This window comes from Sinocyclocheilus anshuiensis, unplaced genomic scaffold (assembly GCF_001515605.1).
Source record: "Sinocyclocheilus anshuiensis isolate Anshui unplaced genomic scaffold, SAMN03320099.WGS_v1.1 scaffold223, whole genome shotgun sequence".
NCBI lineage: Eukaryota > Metazoa > Chordata > Actinopteri > Cypriniformes > Cyprinidae > Sinocyclocheilus > Sinocyclocheilus anshuiensis.
The window spans coordinates 144,482-160,315 of NW_015548214.1; the positions used below are offsets into that span (position 1 = coordinate 144,482).

Sequence of the window (15,834 nt, forward strand, 5' to 3'; positions counted from 1 at the left end):
CCACTGGCTCTGCACCCCTTTACCTAAATTCATTACTTCAGAGTTATGTGCCCTCTAGAAGCTTGCGTTCTGCAAGTGCCATCTCAAAGAGGCACAAAATCACTTTCACAGACTTATTCATTAACTGTTCCCTCCTGGTGGAATGACCTGCCCAAATCAATCCGTGCAGCTGAGTCCTTAACCATCTTCAAGAAACGACTAAAAACATCTGTTCCACCTTTATTTGACCCGCTAACTCTTAACACTTTCTATTCTATTTTAATTCTACTTTATATTTATCTTTTTTTTAATTCTTTATTTAAAAAAAACAACAAAAAACAAACACTAGCTTTCTATTTTTTCTATTCTATCTACTTGTTTTTCTTTGTTTGTGTTCACTAGGCTAAGTAAAGTGTTTTCTACGACGGCGTTTTAGTGCATTCAAAAAAAAAAAAAAAAAAAAAAAAAAAATCCAAGAGTCATTCATGCAGGACTATGCTGATTCAGTTCAGAAAACAAACTGTCAAGAGTAGACTAGGCTATTTGAAGGAAATATACATTCAGGGCCATCCTTATGGGGGTGCAACTGGTGCAGCCGCACCAGGCCCCGCAGCGAACAGACCGAGGGGGACCCCGCTCCCTACCTCACACCAGGCCTCGCGTCTAAGGACAGCACTGTATACACTTACGAGAATTATTTACGGAACTCAAAGCATCACATATATAACTGAGATCCAGTATAACTAATTAATCAATTGCGAAAAATTTAAACTGTTCCAAAACCCTGATCAGTAATATAATTTAATGGTTAATCAATTTTGACTAATAAGTGGCATGATTACCAAATGCATGTGGTGTGGTCACTGTGAGGTGACAATGACACTGTCAGGGAACACAGACTCGATAGCACAGGTGCGTAAAAGTGAATTTAACAAGCAAGTGAATACTAGTAATGAAGGAACATACAATATAACAACCAGAGCAGATGAAGAATGATGAAGTCCAGAGAGGTAAGTAGCACTACACACCTTTAAAATCACTGTTGCACTGCACGGCTAATAACAATGTCTATTATCTTTACAGGTAGTAACCAGACAATCTGGAGGAAACAAGGATCCAAGAAGGAAGGAAAATTGATAAATGGAGGAACGGAAAATCACACCGATATGCAAGCGTGACAGTCCATGCCATCCTAGTTGAAGCCATAAAACACACAGCAGTCCTACATAGAGACAAGACCAGACAATCTCTGTGTGTGTGTGTGTGTGTGTGTGTGTGGTGCTAGCTTATGTAGATGACAGTGATGGCAAACAGGTGTTGTGATTGTGAAGTGAGTGCAGGTGGTAACCAGGGAGGATTGTGGGAGATGTAGTGTGCAGTGGTGACAGGCATGGTGACTGGTGATCTTGACAGACACACAAAGTTTGGTTTCAGTATGTCCAAGCTATGAAGAGATACAGCCTCAGATGCAGTTTGGCATTATGCCATCAAATTTGTTAATGCAGTAAATGAAAACTGTTATGCCTATCAACACGAAATCCATAACCTTTTGACAGCATGGTCTAAAGATGATTTGGGTCGAATTTGGTGAAAATTGGAACAATGGTCTAGGCAGAGTTTGGAAAAGTAGGTTTTCAACGTAAATCAAAATGGTGGACAGGAAGTTCAGCTGATTATGGCATAATTGGTATCGATGTTCTCGGCATAATCCAAGGAATCTAACAAGACCAGTCTTATGACAAGAGGCAAAACTAATCAAAAGTTATTAGCGTTTATTTTATTTTAACAAGGTGGCGCTGGCATAAAACATTTTGAGTTTGTGCCAAAGACACATACCAAGTTTCAGAACAATACACCAATGCATTCGTAAAAAATAGCTTTTTTTTTGTCAAAATACAAAGTGGTCAATGCCCAAAATGGTCGACATGGGAAAACTGGATACCATTCGACTTGGCATGCTGCTCCAAATTTAAAGAGACCAGAGTCTTGTGATTTTTGGCCAAACCAGTAAGAAGTTACAAGCAAAAATAGCCATTTTTCATATCTCCTGACCACTGGTGGCAGTGTGCTGAAACTGTGCATGTAACCTCAGATAATGGTTGTCATAACACACACCAAGTCTGGTCTGAATACGCTAAAGCCACACGTCCACTTTGGTGAGCCCTTTGACAAATTCGTTACGTTATTCAGAAACTGATCAGCTTGATTTCCATGTCTTTTCGACATGGTCTGAAGATGATATGGCTTGTTTGGTTTTTTGTTTGTTTTTACTGAAACTGTCCAAAAAAATAAATAATATTTCTTGTAGTTCATCGTTAGAAATCTGCATCAAGAGTGAATTCACAGTCCATCACATTTGACATCACTCCAAGTCGCTGGTATTCAGCCACTCGCTTCTCAAAGAAATTGGTTTTTCCCTCCAATGAAATTGACTCCATGAAGTCGAAGGGGTTTTCTGACTTGTAAACCTTTTGAGACAGAATTTAAAAAGCACTGTTATATAAATATAAAGATTATCAGACAAAAATCATAACACGATCCCGATAAAATACTGACTTTGGGCAATCCTAAGTCTGTTAGCAGCCGGTCAGCCACAAACTCAATGTATTGCTTCATGAGAGAGCAGTTCATCCCGATCAAATTGACGGGTAAGGCTTCTGTGAGAAACTCCTACAGAAAACAAGCAAATGCAAATGCAATTACATTCAAGTCTGAAATAATGCATTCTGCATTACTCGAGTACAGCAAAGTGTACATACCTGTTCAATGGTCACAGCTTTTGTGATGATGTCTTTCACTCGGTCAGCAGAAGGTTTTTTCACCAAGTAGCTGTACATTAGACATGCGAAATTACAGTGCAGACCCTGTGAAGTTTCAGATGGCACAATCAATACTAGCCTTGATTAGATTTTCACTGGGATTTCTTATTATATCTCTAGTTTTTTTTTTATCAGGGATACAGATAACAAACCTTGATCAAAACATGATCTAAACATCATAAAGATATAAATATCTTTAAGTTTTAACCTCATCTCTGCTGATGAGTTCATTGGAGTAGGTGAGTCCGGGCATCAGGCCGCTTTTCTTCAACCAGTAGATGGCAGCAAATGATCCAGAGAAGAAGATGCCTTCTACTGCTGCAAATGCTACTAATCGCTCTCCTAAAAAGAAATAAATATATAAACACTGTTGTTGATCAAGTGTAATGTCGTAATAATATTGTATAAAGTATTTTACCACACACCAAAAGTTGAGTGTGTCAGAGATCCACTGTAAGGCCTAGTCTGCTTTCCGCCTTACACAAGGCATGGTGTGAATTGCATTAAACAAATAGTCCCTTTAAGAAGTTTGGATTTAGAGAGAGAAAATGAATGAATTAATTAATGCATGAATGAATATATAAATAAACATGTTATGTTTAAAGACACTATGTATGATTGGTTATAACGTATTACAATTTCAATCAAAGATGTTCTGATAAAACACAAGTTGAACAATCAATACAATCAATAACTTCATCTCTCATTTAAGACATTTTTTTTTTTGTGGCTAGAAAAAAGTATCTTGCAACTTTTGCTCATAAACCACATAAGGAAAATGTTAGCATAAACTGCTTAACTGAATCTTGCACCTGTCACCTGTGTAAAAGCACTTTAAAAAGTATAACTGACATTGTTGAAGTAGAAAAGCACACTTAATTTTGTTCTCACCTCTCTTTCAGATCCCTTATGTAGGTGTTGATGAGCATGCTGTACATTTCGGAGTGCACATTCTCTATGAGGATCTGAAAGCCATAGAAGGAGCAAGCCTCTGGGATCTGCACCTCTTGACTGAACCGCTGCACCTGTGACAAGTAAAGGCATGATGTTTAGTAGGAACACAACTTGTACTGATCTATTCAATCTAAATTTTTATATTGGTTTCCATAGCCTTAATGTAGGTTAGAAGGAGGCGCACTTGCCAGGTTCTCGTTGACTATCCCATCACTTGCTGCAAAGAAAGCCAGTACATGGGATATGAAGTGTTTCTCTTCAGACTTCAGGCTGTCCCAGTGAACCAAGTCCTTTGATAAATCCACCTAAACAAACCATTGAAATGATAAGCAGTTTCACATTCACCAGTGACACGCACAGATAGTAATTTTAATTAAATGTTCTTATAGGACTAGTTCATTAAAAATGAAAATTCACCCTCAGCTTATTTCAAATGTGGGTTTCTTACTTTAATGGACAGGAATAAAGTGAGGGCGAGTAAAGGCCCAGTTTGCTACAAGAACGATAACTACAACAATAACTATATAAGCAATAGAAGATAAACTGTTTATCATAAGCATTTGATGCATGTCCTGCTTGATTCTGACTGGCTGTCAATGTTTTACGGTTTATCAGCAGGAAAAAAAAAATCATTCTGAAAGCCATTTCAACGATGTCGTTCCTCTGTGTTTTTCTTTGCAATAGTGGCGGGCACTTCCCTATTCTCACAACATTACAAGAACTAGAACCCAATAAAATTAATAACTATAACATCATAACCTTTAAATGTTTAACGAATTTTGTTGTGAATTATCCGATTAATACCACCAGTGTCCTGGCATATGGTGGTCGCACGTTGTCATTGTTTTGTAAGTACAACAGCTATTACAATACATTCGAGTTTTTTAATTTGCAGAGTAACCAAAATGATAATCCTAATATTAAATGGATAAATAAAAAATAATATTCACCTCCTCAACTGTCCAGAATGAAGCCTGAGCTTGTTTGTACATTTTCCAGATGTCAGGATACTGAATAGGAAAAATGACAAATCGCTTTGGGTTTTCTTTGAGAAGGGGTTCGTCTTCAACACTGTTTGTGTCAACATCCTTGTGACCATTCTGCAAGAGAAACATAACTGGTAAATAAAGGAATTAGTGTTTTTAAAGATGTTTTAACTATACTGTCTTCCTATAGCATTCATTATGAGAGCGCCAGGGGAGCAGATGCTGCGAGATAGTTAAATGGAAGGTTTTTTAACAACAACACCGCAATCCTCCATTATATTTACATTTAACTTAGAAAATAAATATCCAAATCAGTCTTTAATTCACTTAATCCAGACCTTAATGTTACAACTTTTTATATCTAATCCAAATGTTGTTGTCGCTATCCACAACACATAACACCCTTTTTACTGACACTGTCATTATTATTATACAATACTTTAGATTTGTTTCATATCATCAATGCTATATTTCGTTTTATTTAACTAATGTGCGAGGCTCTTTGTTATGAAAGCTCACAGCCGCACACATAACCAGGCAGGCAGATTCAACATTTAGCCTATTTGAAGGCCGCGAAACCGCACTAAAATGCTGTAGAATAAGTTTAATATTACCTGATGTTCCTTAATGCTCGTCGGAGGGTTGCTTACACTGGAGCTCATGGTTAATCGTCTTTGGTCAGCAGCGGTAAAGCTGCGATCTCTCCTCGTCGTCTGTCATTGAGTGGTGTAACTTACATTCACGCTCATAGCTCCTCCTCCACGGTTCCTCTCTATAGAAATTAAAGGGTTAGTTCACCCAAATTTTAAATTAGCCCATAAATTACTCACCCTCAAGTCATCCTAGGTGTATATGACTTTCTTCTTTCAGACGAATCCAGCCGGAGTTATATTAAAAATTGTCTTTGATCTTTCAAGCTTTTGAACCTAAGGAATGCAACACCCGCTGAGTACAACGATAGAGCTTGAAAGATCAGACAATTTTTAATATAACTCCGACTGGATTCTTCTGAAAGAAGAAAGTCATATACACCTAGGATGACTTCCGGGTGAGTAATTTATGGGCAAATTTAAATGTTTGGGTGAACTAACCCTTTAACCCTTTTGCTTCTCGTCTTACGTAAAGCTGCAATTACAATATAAAACCACCCGTCAGCTGGTTCAATACAAAAATAAAATATATGTAATGTCAGTGTTGCTTTGGGTATTGTAGTTGAACTTATTCATTCACAAAGGGGTTATTGTACTAAGCTTTCAAGGGTCTACATTAAACAAAAAACACAGACACAAAAACGACTCGATCGTATTTGGTCAGAAATGTATTAAATTAATATTTTAATTACTTTTACAAGCACAATTTTACAGTCAAAAACAGGCAACGGTCCATTAGTGGACAAAAGGTATATTTAATTTCTAAAGGACGTGATTTTATAAAACAGTGAGCTGTTATAATCAAACTTAGACACCATGCTAGACACACATGAATTTGAAATATACACCATTTGAATGTTCAATTTTAGATTGAGAACTAGTGCCTTAAAGCATTTAATCTGATTGTGGTAAAACTTGTATTTTAGGTTACTTGAGGTAAATGTAATCTCTAAACAGGTTGTCAGCAGATTCATAACACTCGGCAGTCTTTCTAGTTTTATAAGACATACCATTAGAGCAGCGTTTCTGAACCCTGGTCCTGAGCGCCCCCCAACACTGCACATTTTGTATGTCTCCCTTATCTGACACACCCATTTCAGGTCCTGGAGTTTCTTTTTTAATGAGCTAATGAGTTGAATCAGGTGTGTTTGATTAGGGAGACACAAAAGGTGCAGTGCTGGGGGGCGCCCAGGACCAGGGTTGAGAAACACTGCATTAGAGGAAACATGAGACCAATTTATATCTACTCATAATCTGACAGAAGGTTCAAAATCTTCTGAAGGGACACTGCAAATTACGGCACACTCAACCATAGAGATGAAATATATAACAACCTTTGGAAATACTGTCACGTGATGCACCACATGTAATGAGGGAACCATAAGTTTGGCATGAGGAGCAACGAGAAGCTCCCTACTCCTATAAAACCATGGAAAATTAGAACGAGAGAACAAGGACAGAATTGCTAAACCAATTTTCACTTGTTCACACACTAAGAGTCATGGCCTATTTGTGCAGAATCTATCCTGATTCGAGACAAATGCATCTTGTTGTACTGTACAGACAACTAATTTACAAGACTGTCAGCACGTCATCTATATCTATATAAGTGTACATAATAAAATTAAATTAGTTGAACATTTATGTAAACGATGTTTGATTAAGAAACCCAAGATTTGGGTGCCATCTCCAGTCATCCATTTTGTTGCATATGTTATTTTATATGGGTTTTCTGTCATTCTTTTTGAGTGATAAGGAAAGCGAGCCTTTTGTAAATTGTGAGAAACTGAGGTAACAATGTCAATCAAGTAGTTTTTGACCAATAACATCGTCATTATTTTCTTCCCCACCAAAACAAATATAATTTTTCCACCCATGACTGTTGGAATGCTGACTCTGCAAGCTATTCACACGCCCAGTGGTTAGTGGACGGAGTTTGTCTCTTTTCACAAGCCATACTGGACCAATGAGAGGTTTTTCATGGTGTCATCAAGAGAAATTCCAGCCTCTTGCATCTCAAACCTGGGGGAAAAGGGAAAAACAGCATGATGTTAACTTTAACCCCTGTGCTGTGCTGAAAATCCTTTACCTAATTTGGCTTTCTCAGTAAAAAATGACTGGCCTTTTAAAAAATGCTTGTAAAGCTCTCATTATGCTATATTATCACCAAATCTTGGATTCAATCTTTCTGTCAACTTGTTTTCTTTTCACAGGCTTTGTATTGATCTGAGTATATGCAACCTTTCGTGTTGATAATTTTGGCAATGTTCACTCAAAAACTGAGGCGCATAAGCTCAGATCAATGAGGCCTACGACCAATCAGTTCCAAATAGGAGCTGATAAAAAGACTGAGTCCAGAACATAAAATGACCACACAACCAACGCAACGATTAAACAACCTTTTAAATTACACCATCACTCTTTGGAATGAGTGAAATGAAAAAAGGAAGGCCTTGTCAATCTGTGACAAGCACAAAAGGTCAAATGCAAGGTGATCTTAATTACCAGTCATCTGTGGAGATGGTGTAATACACAGGTGGTTGGTCTGTGTCGCTGAGCGTTGCTGGACCCTCCTGACCGCTGGACCCCATGTTGCTGAAAATGAGCCAGTCCCCAACAGCGAGCTCAGGGAGCAGGCAGTGCTCCACCACCTGCTCCAGTGGGTCACACGATGGACCCCACAGGCTGCTGGAGAACACGGGCTCATCTAGGGTGAGCGACATCTGAAAAACAAATCAATGAGCTTAAAATCTTGGGCAACTGATGCAAATATTGTTCATGTGTTCAGGTACATGTGTGTTATTTACCTTGTGGACAGAGGGTGTGGTGATGACATTTCCAAACAACTTCCCCATGAAAGATCCATAAACACCATCGTTCATGTAATATACAAATTCTGGTGCACCATTTGGGGTCAGCTCATCTGAAAGTGCAAAAGAGACACAGAGAAAATGAGGCATGTGTATTTAAAGGGTTAGTTCACCCAAAAATGAAAATTCGGTCATTGATTACTCACCCTCAAGTCATTCCAAACCCGTAAAACCTTCGTTCATCTTCGGAACACAAATTAAGATATTTTTGATGAAATCCGACAGCTTTCTGTTCCTCCATAGACAGCTACACAACTGAAACGTTTTATAGCCCAGAAAGGTAGTAATAACATCATTAAAATAGTCCATGTGAGATCAGTGGTTCAACCGTATTGTTATGAAGCTACGAGAATACTTTTTGTGTGCAAAGAGAAAAGAAAAGGGAAAAAAAAAAACTTTATTCAACGATTTCTTCTCTTCCGGGTCAGTCTCCGCTGCCATTCACGAGAGTGCCATGATGCATGTGTGATGATGCCACTGACGCAGGAGCCGGCGTTCTGACGTAGAACACGCATGCGCTGAGACTTGTTTACAAGCAGAGGAATGCACACGACAATGTCCTTACTATCTTTCTGGGCCATAAAACGTTGCTGTCTATGCAGGGTCAGAAAGCTCTCGGATTTCATCAAAAATACCTTAAAGGGGTCATATGATGCGATTTCAATTTTTCCTTTCTCTTTGAAGTGTTACAAGCTCTTGGTGCATAAAGAAGATCTGTAAAGTTGCAAAGACTAAAGTCTCAAATCCAAAGAGATATTCTTTATAAAATTTAAGAGTCAACCACACCTACCTAAAACAGCTCGTTCTAACACGTCTATGTCACGATGTGGGAAGATTTGCATAACGCCGCCCAAATGTTCACGCAAAGAAAGGCGGCGTTACTTTTATTCTCGCTGTAGTATTGTTGCTGCCGCCATGTCGTGAAGACATGTCGTGTGTTTGTGTTCTGTGTGTTTCACTGTGAAAGCAAAACTACTTTGTTTGACCTTCCAAAAGAGGACGATATCCGCTTCGTCATGCCTAGAGCTGATCTGTGCTGGTCGCTGAGGAAATACATCAACTTCATGCTGTGGATCGCCGGATTGGCTTTCACAGAGGACGAAGCGGAGTCCAGCCCGGGGTCGTCACAATGTGGTTGCCGCAAGCCCTCCGGACGCTCCTTCGTCGAATCCGCCGACCATGCCGCTCACTCAGGCCCGCTGGCCTCCGCTCACTCTAGCCCGCCATTTGAAACTACTTTGTTTGGCCTTCCAAAAGAGAACACGACTAGAAAGTTTTAGGTTTACGCGACGCAATGCAATGCGAAAAAAAGACCATTCTGGACATTGGATTAAAAAGTATAAGTCATTATAATCCGTAATTATGTCCCCGCTGGATGCAACAAATGCCTCGTTTATAATGGGTTTTAATGTTTCCGTCTCGTCGCTCAAGCCGGGACACGCCATCACAGTATGGTAAGGGGCATAACATTTCCGTCACACGCTTGAGGTATTCGGCCAATCATAACGCACTGGATAGCTGGCCAATCAGAGCACACCTCGCTTTTCAGAACGATGAGCTTTGTAAAAATCGACGCATTTCAGAAAGGCGGGGCATAGAGAAGAAACAATAATGTACAGTATGTGGAAAATAATGTGTTTTTTGAACCTTAAACCGCATAAACATTTCATTACACCAAATACACAAAATAATGATCTTTTCAGCAGCATCATATGACCCCTTTAATTTGTGTTCTGATGATCGAAGGTCACACGACATGAGGGCGAGTAATCAATGGCAGAATTTTCTTTTATGGATGAACTATCCCCTTAATGCCATATATATTTAAAATATGATTGGACTCACCATGTGTGCTGCAATGGAGATCCTGGTATACTGCTTTTTTGCCAATAACATTGACAGCCAGAGTGAAGGAGGAAAACGCAAAGAAATGTCCTGGTTCAGCAATGACGCTCACTCCAGACGCTGAGGGGAAATAGGCCTCCAGCAGGGGTCTGACGATCGAATGTACCTGATCAAAGAGAAATGAAAGAAAAGCTTTGAGTAAGTGGATGATATTCAAAAAAGAAAAACAAATGAGACACATACTTGCCGTACCTGTTTCAACTGAAACTCAGAACCACTGAATCCTCCACCAATATCCAGGATCTTCATGTCAAAGCCAAGTTCCTTCTGTAGTAACAAGGAAGACTCAGCACTCCAACAGATACATGAAATTTACTGATAAATCTAAATTCAATTATCGTATAATATTCGTACGACTACTCACTGCCATGTCAAAGATGCAGCGGGCGTCTGACAGTGCATGGGTGTATGCTTGGGGATCTCTGCATGATGCTGGTACCTGGAACCTGACAAACAAAAAAAAGTCCCACTTTCTAAAAACTCTTAACAAGACAAAGTGAGCCACAGCAGATTAGTGGTGACCAAATCACTTGACTTACGTGACTCCAACCACATTCACACTCAACTCCTTGGCCATTTCCAGAAGGTGTCTACAGCTCTTCAGGGAGCAACCAATGGTCAGACTTGCCTCCTCAACCTGTGCTTCAGTAGAGACTTGAAGCAAAAGCCTGTTAAGACAAGAAAAGTGCAGAAAGAGAATTACATAAATATATAATAAACATTTATTATAAATAAATAAAATGTGACCTGTGCTGGCCTGATGTATGATTTGTTGGAATCAACCAAAAAATGAATGAGCTACACCTGTTTGAAGTCCATAGAGTCAGCAAAGGCAATTTTGAGAAAAATCAAGTTCAAGTTTTCTGAAGGTTCCAAAACAAAATCACCTGCAACGTTGCATCTTCTCCTCCACTTCTTTTCTTAATAATTACCATTTTAATAATCAGAAATAGCTATTTTTTATTTATCTTTGTTATTAATAATTAGAACAAAAATGCAAATAAACAGTAGAACAATTATAATACAAGAAAAAGAAATTAAAAAGTGCCTTTTTCATCTTACATCTAAATAGAAGCATTCAAGTAAGACAAACAAATATGCTAATCAAATGTAAAAATCACTTTAGTGTATTCATTGCAAATAAACTGATTATTAAAACTACAAAAGCAGTTCAATCAAGAGCAGCAAGCGATTCCCTCGTCTTTAATTGTTATATTAACTTTAATGAGACAGACAGTCTTTATGTGCACGCTTCGGATGTGTCAGTCAGCGCGATCGTTTTGTTTACATCAGCATGGGTTTGAACATCACATTTCACTGGTTCAGACTCATACCATCAAGAATTTGCTATGAATATTCACAAAGCTGGAATGCTGTGCTTTACAACTATACCAAACTTGTGCTGAGGGGGAAGTACCAGTCGTCAAGAAGCGAGCAGTGAAAAAGGTACACCTCTCAGAAAACATAGAAATAAAGATCATTTTAGGTGTTTAATTACTATTTGGAGCATTGGGATCGCTAGACGAGGGATTAATGAACTCATTTTTGTGAAAACCTCAAATTCGACCAAAATTGACTTTTTTTTTTTTTTCCTCACGCAAATAAACTGATTATTAAAACTACAAAAGCAGTTCAATCAAGAGCAGCAAGCGATTCCCTCGTCTTTAATTGTTATATTAACTTTAATGAGACAGACAGTCTTTATGTGCACGCTTCGGATGTGTCAGTCAGCGCGATCGTTTTGTTTACATCAGCATGGGTTTGAACATCACATTTCACTGGTTCAGGCTCATGCCATCGAGAATTTGCTATGAATTTTCACAAAGCTGGAATGCTGCACTTTACAATGTTAAACTTGTGCTGAGAGGAAGCACCAGTCGTCAAGAAGTGAGCAGAGAGGTAGGTACACCTCTCAGAAAACATACAAATAAAGATAATTTTATATGTTTAATTACTATCTGGAACATTCGGATCGCTAGACAAGGGTTTAATGATCTAATTTTTGTGAAAACTTCAAATGCAAGCAAAATTGACATTTTTCACTTTTTTGCCTGTAGCTCAAAATTAGTCTGTGCGCATTCCGATTAATTTTGCCAGCACAGGTCACATATAATACAATATCAAATAAACTCTCTCTCTCTCTCTCTATATATATATTATGATATATATATATATATATATATATATATAACCATTCAAAAGTTTTGGGTTGGTAAGATTTTTTTAAATGTTTTTGAAATAAGCCTCTCATGCTCACCAAGACTATATCAGTTTTTTTTTTTTTTTTTACAGTAAAACAACAGTTTAAAATATTATAAATTAAAAACGGTTGTCTATTTTAATATATTTTCAGTGCCACATGATCCTTCTGAAATCATTCTAATATGCTGATTTGAAACATTTTAATGTTTGAATAAAAGTATTAATTTCTTAAAGATAATTGTATTGACATATATAAAATATACATACATTTTAATTTAATGTACATTACACATATATATATGTTATGTTTTAAGGACTTACTTAGCCTCAGGATGGGCACGGGCAATTTTGCGAAGCTCTGCCTCATTTTCACACACCAGATAGTTAATGCCGGTCTTGGCTGCGTGTTTAATTAGTGAAAGCTGCTTGCAAACTCCAGACAGGATGATGTTCTCAGGAGAGACATCATGATTGAGTACCAATGTGGTTTCAGCCTGAAAGTAATTAACATTTCTATTAGATGGTGTGCTTTCAAAATACATGTTTCGAGATCTTTCTAATATCTACAGGTAAGAATTATGAGAAAAAAAAAAAAATTACCTTATTTGCACAGACAAAACCAACGCCAAGAGCAGACAGGACTTCAATGACTACAGGGCTGCTGTTACAGCTGACTGGGTAGAAGGGTCGAACGAGAGGCATAGTGGTCTTCCACAAAACATGCTGTCGCATTAGGGCCCCAAGGTCGGCCACAACAAATGCATTCTTTTCAGCCTGACAAACAAAATCAGATCAATCAATGAAAAAGACAGAAACTTGTTCCATTTGTTTACTAAAACAGATGTTCATAATGCAGTCAGACATTTACTTGGAGACTGATTTTCTGAACTCACAAGATTTTGCTCATAGACGTGGTTGTCGATAACATCGTCAAGGGTCGTTCCTAACTCAAGTAGTTCAATGAAGTAGTTTGGTGCATCAACGAATCCTTTCATCTCAACCGTATTCCGCAAATCCGACAATCATAGAGAGTTTACTGAGCCGCTGGGGTATTCTGGGTATGCAACAAACTGTTCAGGGGAAACCATAGCATAGTAGTTTCATAACAACTTTCATAACATACAAATATCATTATGTTTTCACACAAAACTTTACATCCAGGCGTACAACTACAACACCAACCCACATATTTCAAAATAGTGTTTTATAAGCAAACTTTGAACAGGAAGGTCAAAGTCACTGTAAGGCTATCACTGATCTAAATTGGGTTTCTATGAGGCTAATAAATACAAGAGGCAGGGAAAATTAATCACATAACTAGAGAAGGCATCACATGAGTCCATCTTTAGAGATGACGACAACACACAGGCTTCAAGAATGTGGCCTACAGGCTATTTTTTTTTACTCTGACCCAATCAAGATAAATCCCTGTGGCTTTGAAGCACAATGAAGCATTTGATGGTATTAACAATGGATTTGTGCAGTATGAGCGGGGGACAAAGTTATTACATATAAGCCATAAATAGTGTTATGTAAAACCAAAAACTATCCACTACAGTTGGGTAAGTGCAGACACAGATTTCATTTGGAATTAAATAAATCATATTATTATGTAATTGTCTCTAAACAATACTTCAGGAGGGATGTGTCCAATATTTATGGACTCACATGGACAACGTGGGAGATGGTCCTCTCCCGCTATCAACTAGGATCCCAAGGCGGCTCAGCGTTGAAGTCGAACTGCTCGCGGTAGAGGGCCTCCCCTAGGCCTTCTGGGTAGCGCTTATACACTCGCAGAGAGAGTGGGGAGCCCTGTTGAGTCACAAAAACAGGTGTATACATAAATATTTGATTTACAAGAGCAGCTGATGGATAAAATAAACTTATATAGCACAGAAATGTAGTCAGACAGGTTGGTACGTTTCCAAAATAACTCTTGACAGACACACAACCAGTTTTCTTGATACGGGTACATTATACGTCTTCAGCATCACTTTATTTGTAGGCTACAATGATTTTATTAAGTGACCACTTATTTACAGCTGTACTTTGTACTTGGCTAGTTAAACAGACCCGGTGATCAGATACTCCGTGTTCTCATTTTTAAGCATTAAACAACACTGTCTTATCTTTATCTTACCACATGGGGTCAATAAATGAAGTAACTTGTTGAACATTTATCAGAGGTCATGGTGTTTGTTTCTTCATGTGGACACCACCTTAACCCTATAAAGTCTAATGTAGAATATTATTTGGAACATGAATTTCTAAGGCCTCTAAAAGATCAACATAATCCAAATTTGGCTGGAAAAACCTGTTGCACACAACCTTCTACATGCTGTGGGTCATAATTGATAGTTCATACTTTTTTAGCAAGTAAATGGTACACGTGTTTTTGCTGTGAAATCTTTAATGATTTTGATAAGGTAAAAATAACTTTTATATTGTTAGTAACATCATAAGATGAACAATGAATGGACTAAAGACAACTGATCCTCTTTTAGAAAATTCATGTTAAAATATGAGTATCAAATATGACCCATCATCAGTGGGGTGTTTTTTCCTCCTCTTGTTTGATCTCTAAATTCTCACTAACGTATATCATACAACATGGGTCTTAACATCCTGATATATAGCAAATAAAAAAAACCGTAAAGATTTTGTTTTATACTTTGCCTAAAGGTTCAATAAATCGTTCTATTAAAAATAGATATTTTTCCGACTATTGTTTCGTTATTATGGTAACGTTATAATAAGCATGAAAGTGACGTGTGTTTTGGTATGAGGTAATGTTTTAACAAAACAAAATGCTTCTTAGGAAAACAACATTTTAAACACACCTAACTAGTGTTAGCAATTGTATTACCATATATATGCATGTCTCATCTGATATTAGAGCACAGTAAATCAGTATTTATATTTAATGTGTAACACGGTCGTCATTCAATAACCTGACAGCACATGTCGTAAGCGCCTGGGTTTGTCCACTGAATCAACTCACTATTTAGCCAACTAAACCCGCCATGCTTCGGACAACTAATGATTTAAGTTATATAAATAAACACAGTTAATCCTAATAATCTGTGAGTTTGAAATCTATTTCTCGTTGTCCTTCACGGAGCACTGCTGTTGCCCGTATAAGCGCGACTACATGCAACCGCCATGTTGTGTCACGGCTCCTTACAGCAGACGGCGGATTTTTCCGGGATGAAGACTAAAAACATCAACAAACGCGGTACTTACGTGAGATAACGGCCTGAATGATTTGGAAAATCGTCTTCTCTTTTTCGGCGGAATTTTTAAAGAGTGGTGGGGACACAAATAGAAGAAAGAAAGGAGGCTGTATGTGCCATATGCCTGTGTGAAGAGGGCTCGGTCGAACACGAGAGCGCTGCTGTCTGTCTCACAGGAAGAAATGGTCGCTGCTGGAGGAAGGCGGGCGGGCGGGCGAAACGCTCTGTTTAGAGAA

General features: G+C 38.2%; 1 protein-coding gene and 1 pseudogene across 1 annotated transcript; both read right to left on the minus strand.

The window, feature by feature from the left end:
• Positions 1–1,191: 1,191 nt before the first annotated feature.
• On the minus strand, positions 1,192–5,574 carry LOC107653835 (ribonucleoside-diphosphate reductase subunit M2 B-like; annotated as a pseudogene).
• Positions 5,575–6,779: 1,205 nt separating this feature from the next.
• On the minus strand, positions 6,780–15,834 carry LOC107653834 (antizyme inhibitor 1-like). Its single transcript, XM_016440683.1, has 12 exons — positions 15,609–15,834; positions 14,034–14,177; positions 13,259–13,435; positions 12,966–13,139; positions 12,687–12,859; positions 10,703–10,831; positions 10,528–10,609; positions 10,356–10,430; positions 10,104–10,269; positions 8,196–8,311; positions 7,894–8,111; positions 6,780–7,410 (listed from the first exon to the last, which is right to left on the minus strand). Exons 3-12 carry the CDS (start codon positions 13,358–13,360, stop codon positions 7,335–7,337), a joined length of 1,311 nt encoding a protein of 436 aa, XP_016296169.1. The 5' UTR covers positions 13,361–13,435; positions 14,034–14,177; positions 15,609–15,834; the 3' UTR covers positions 6,780–7,334.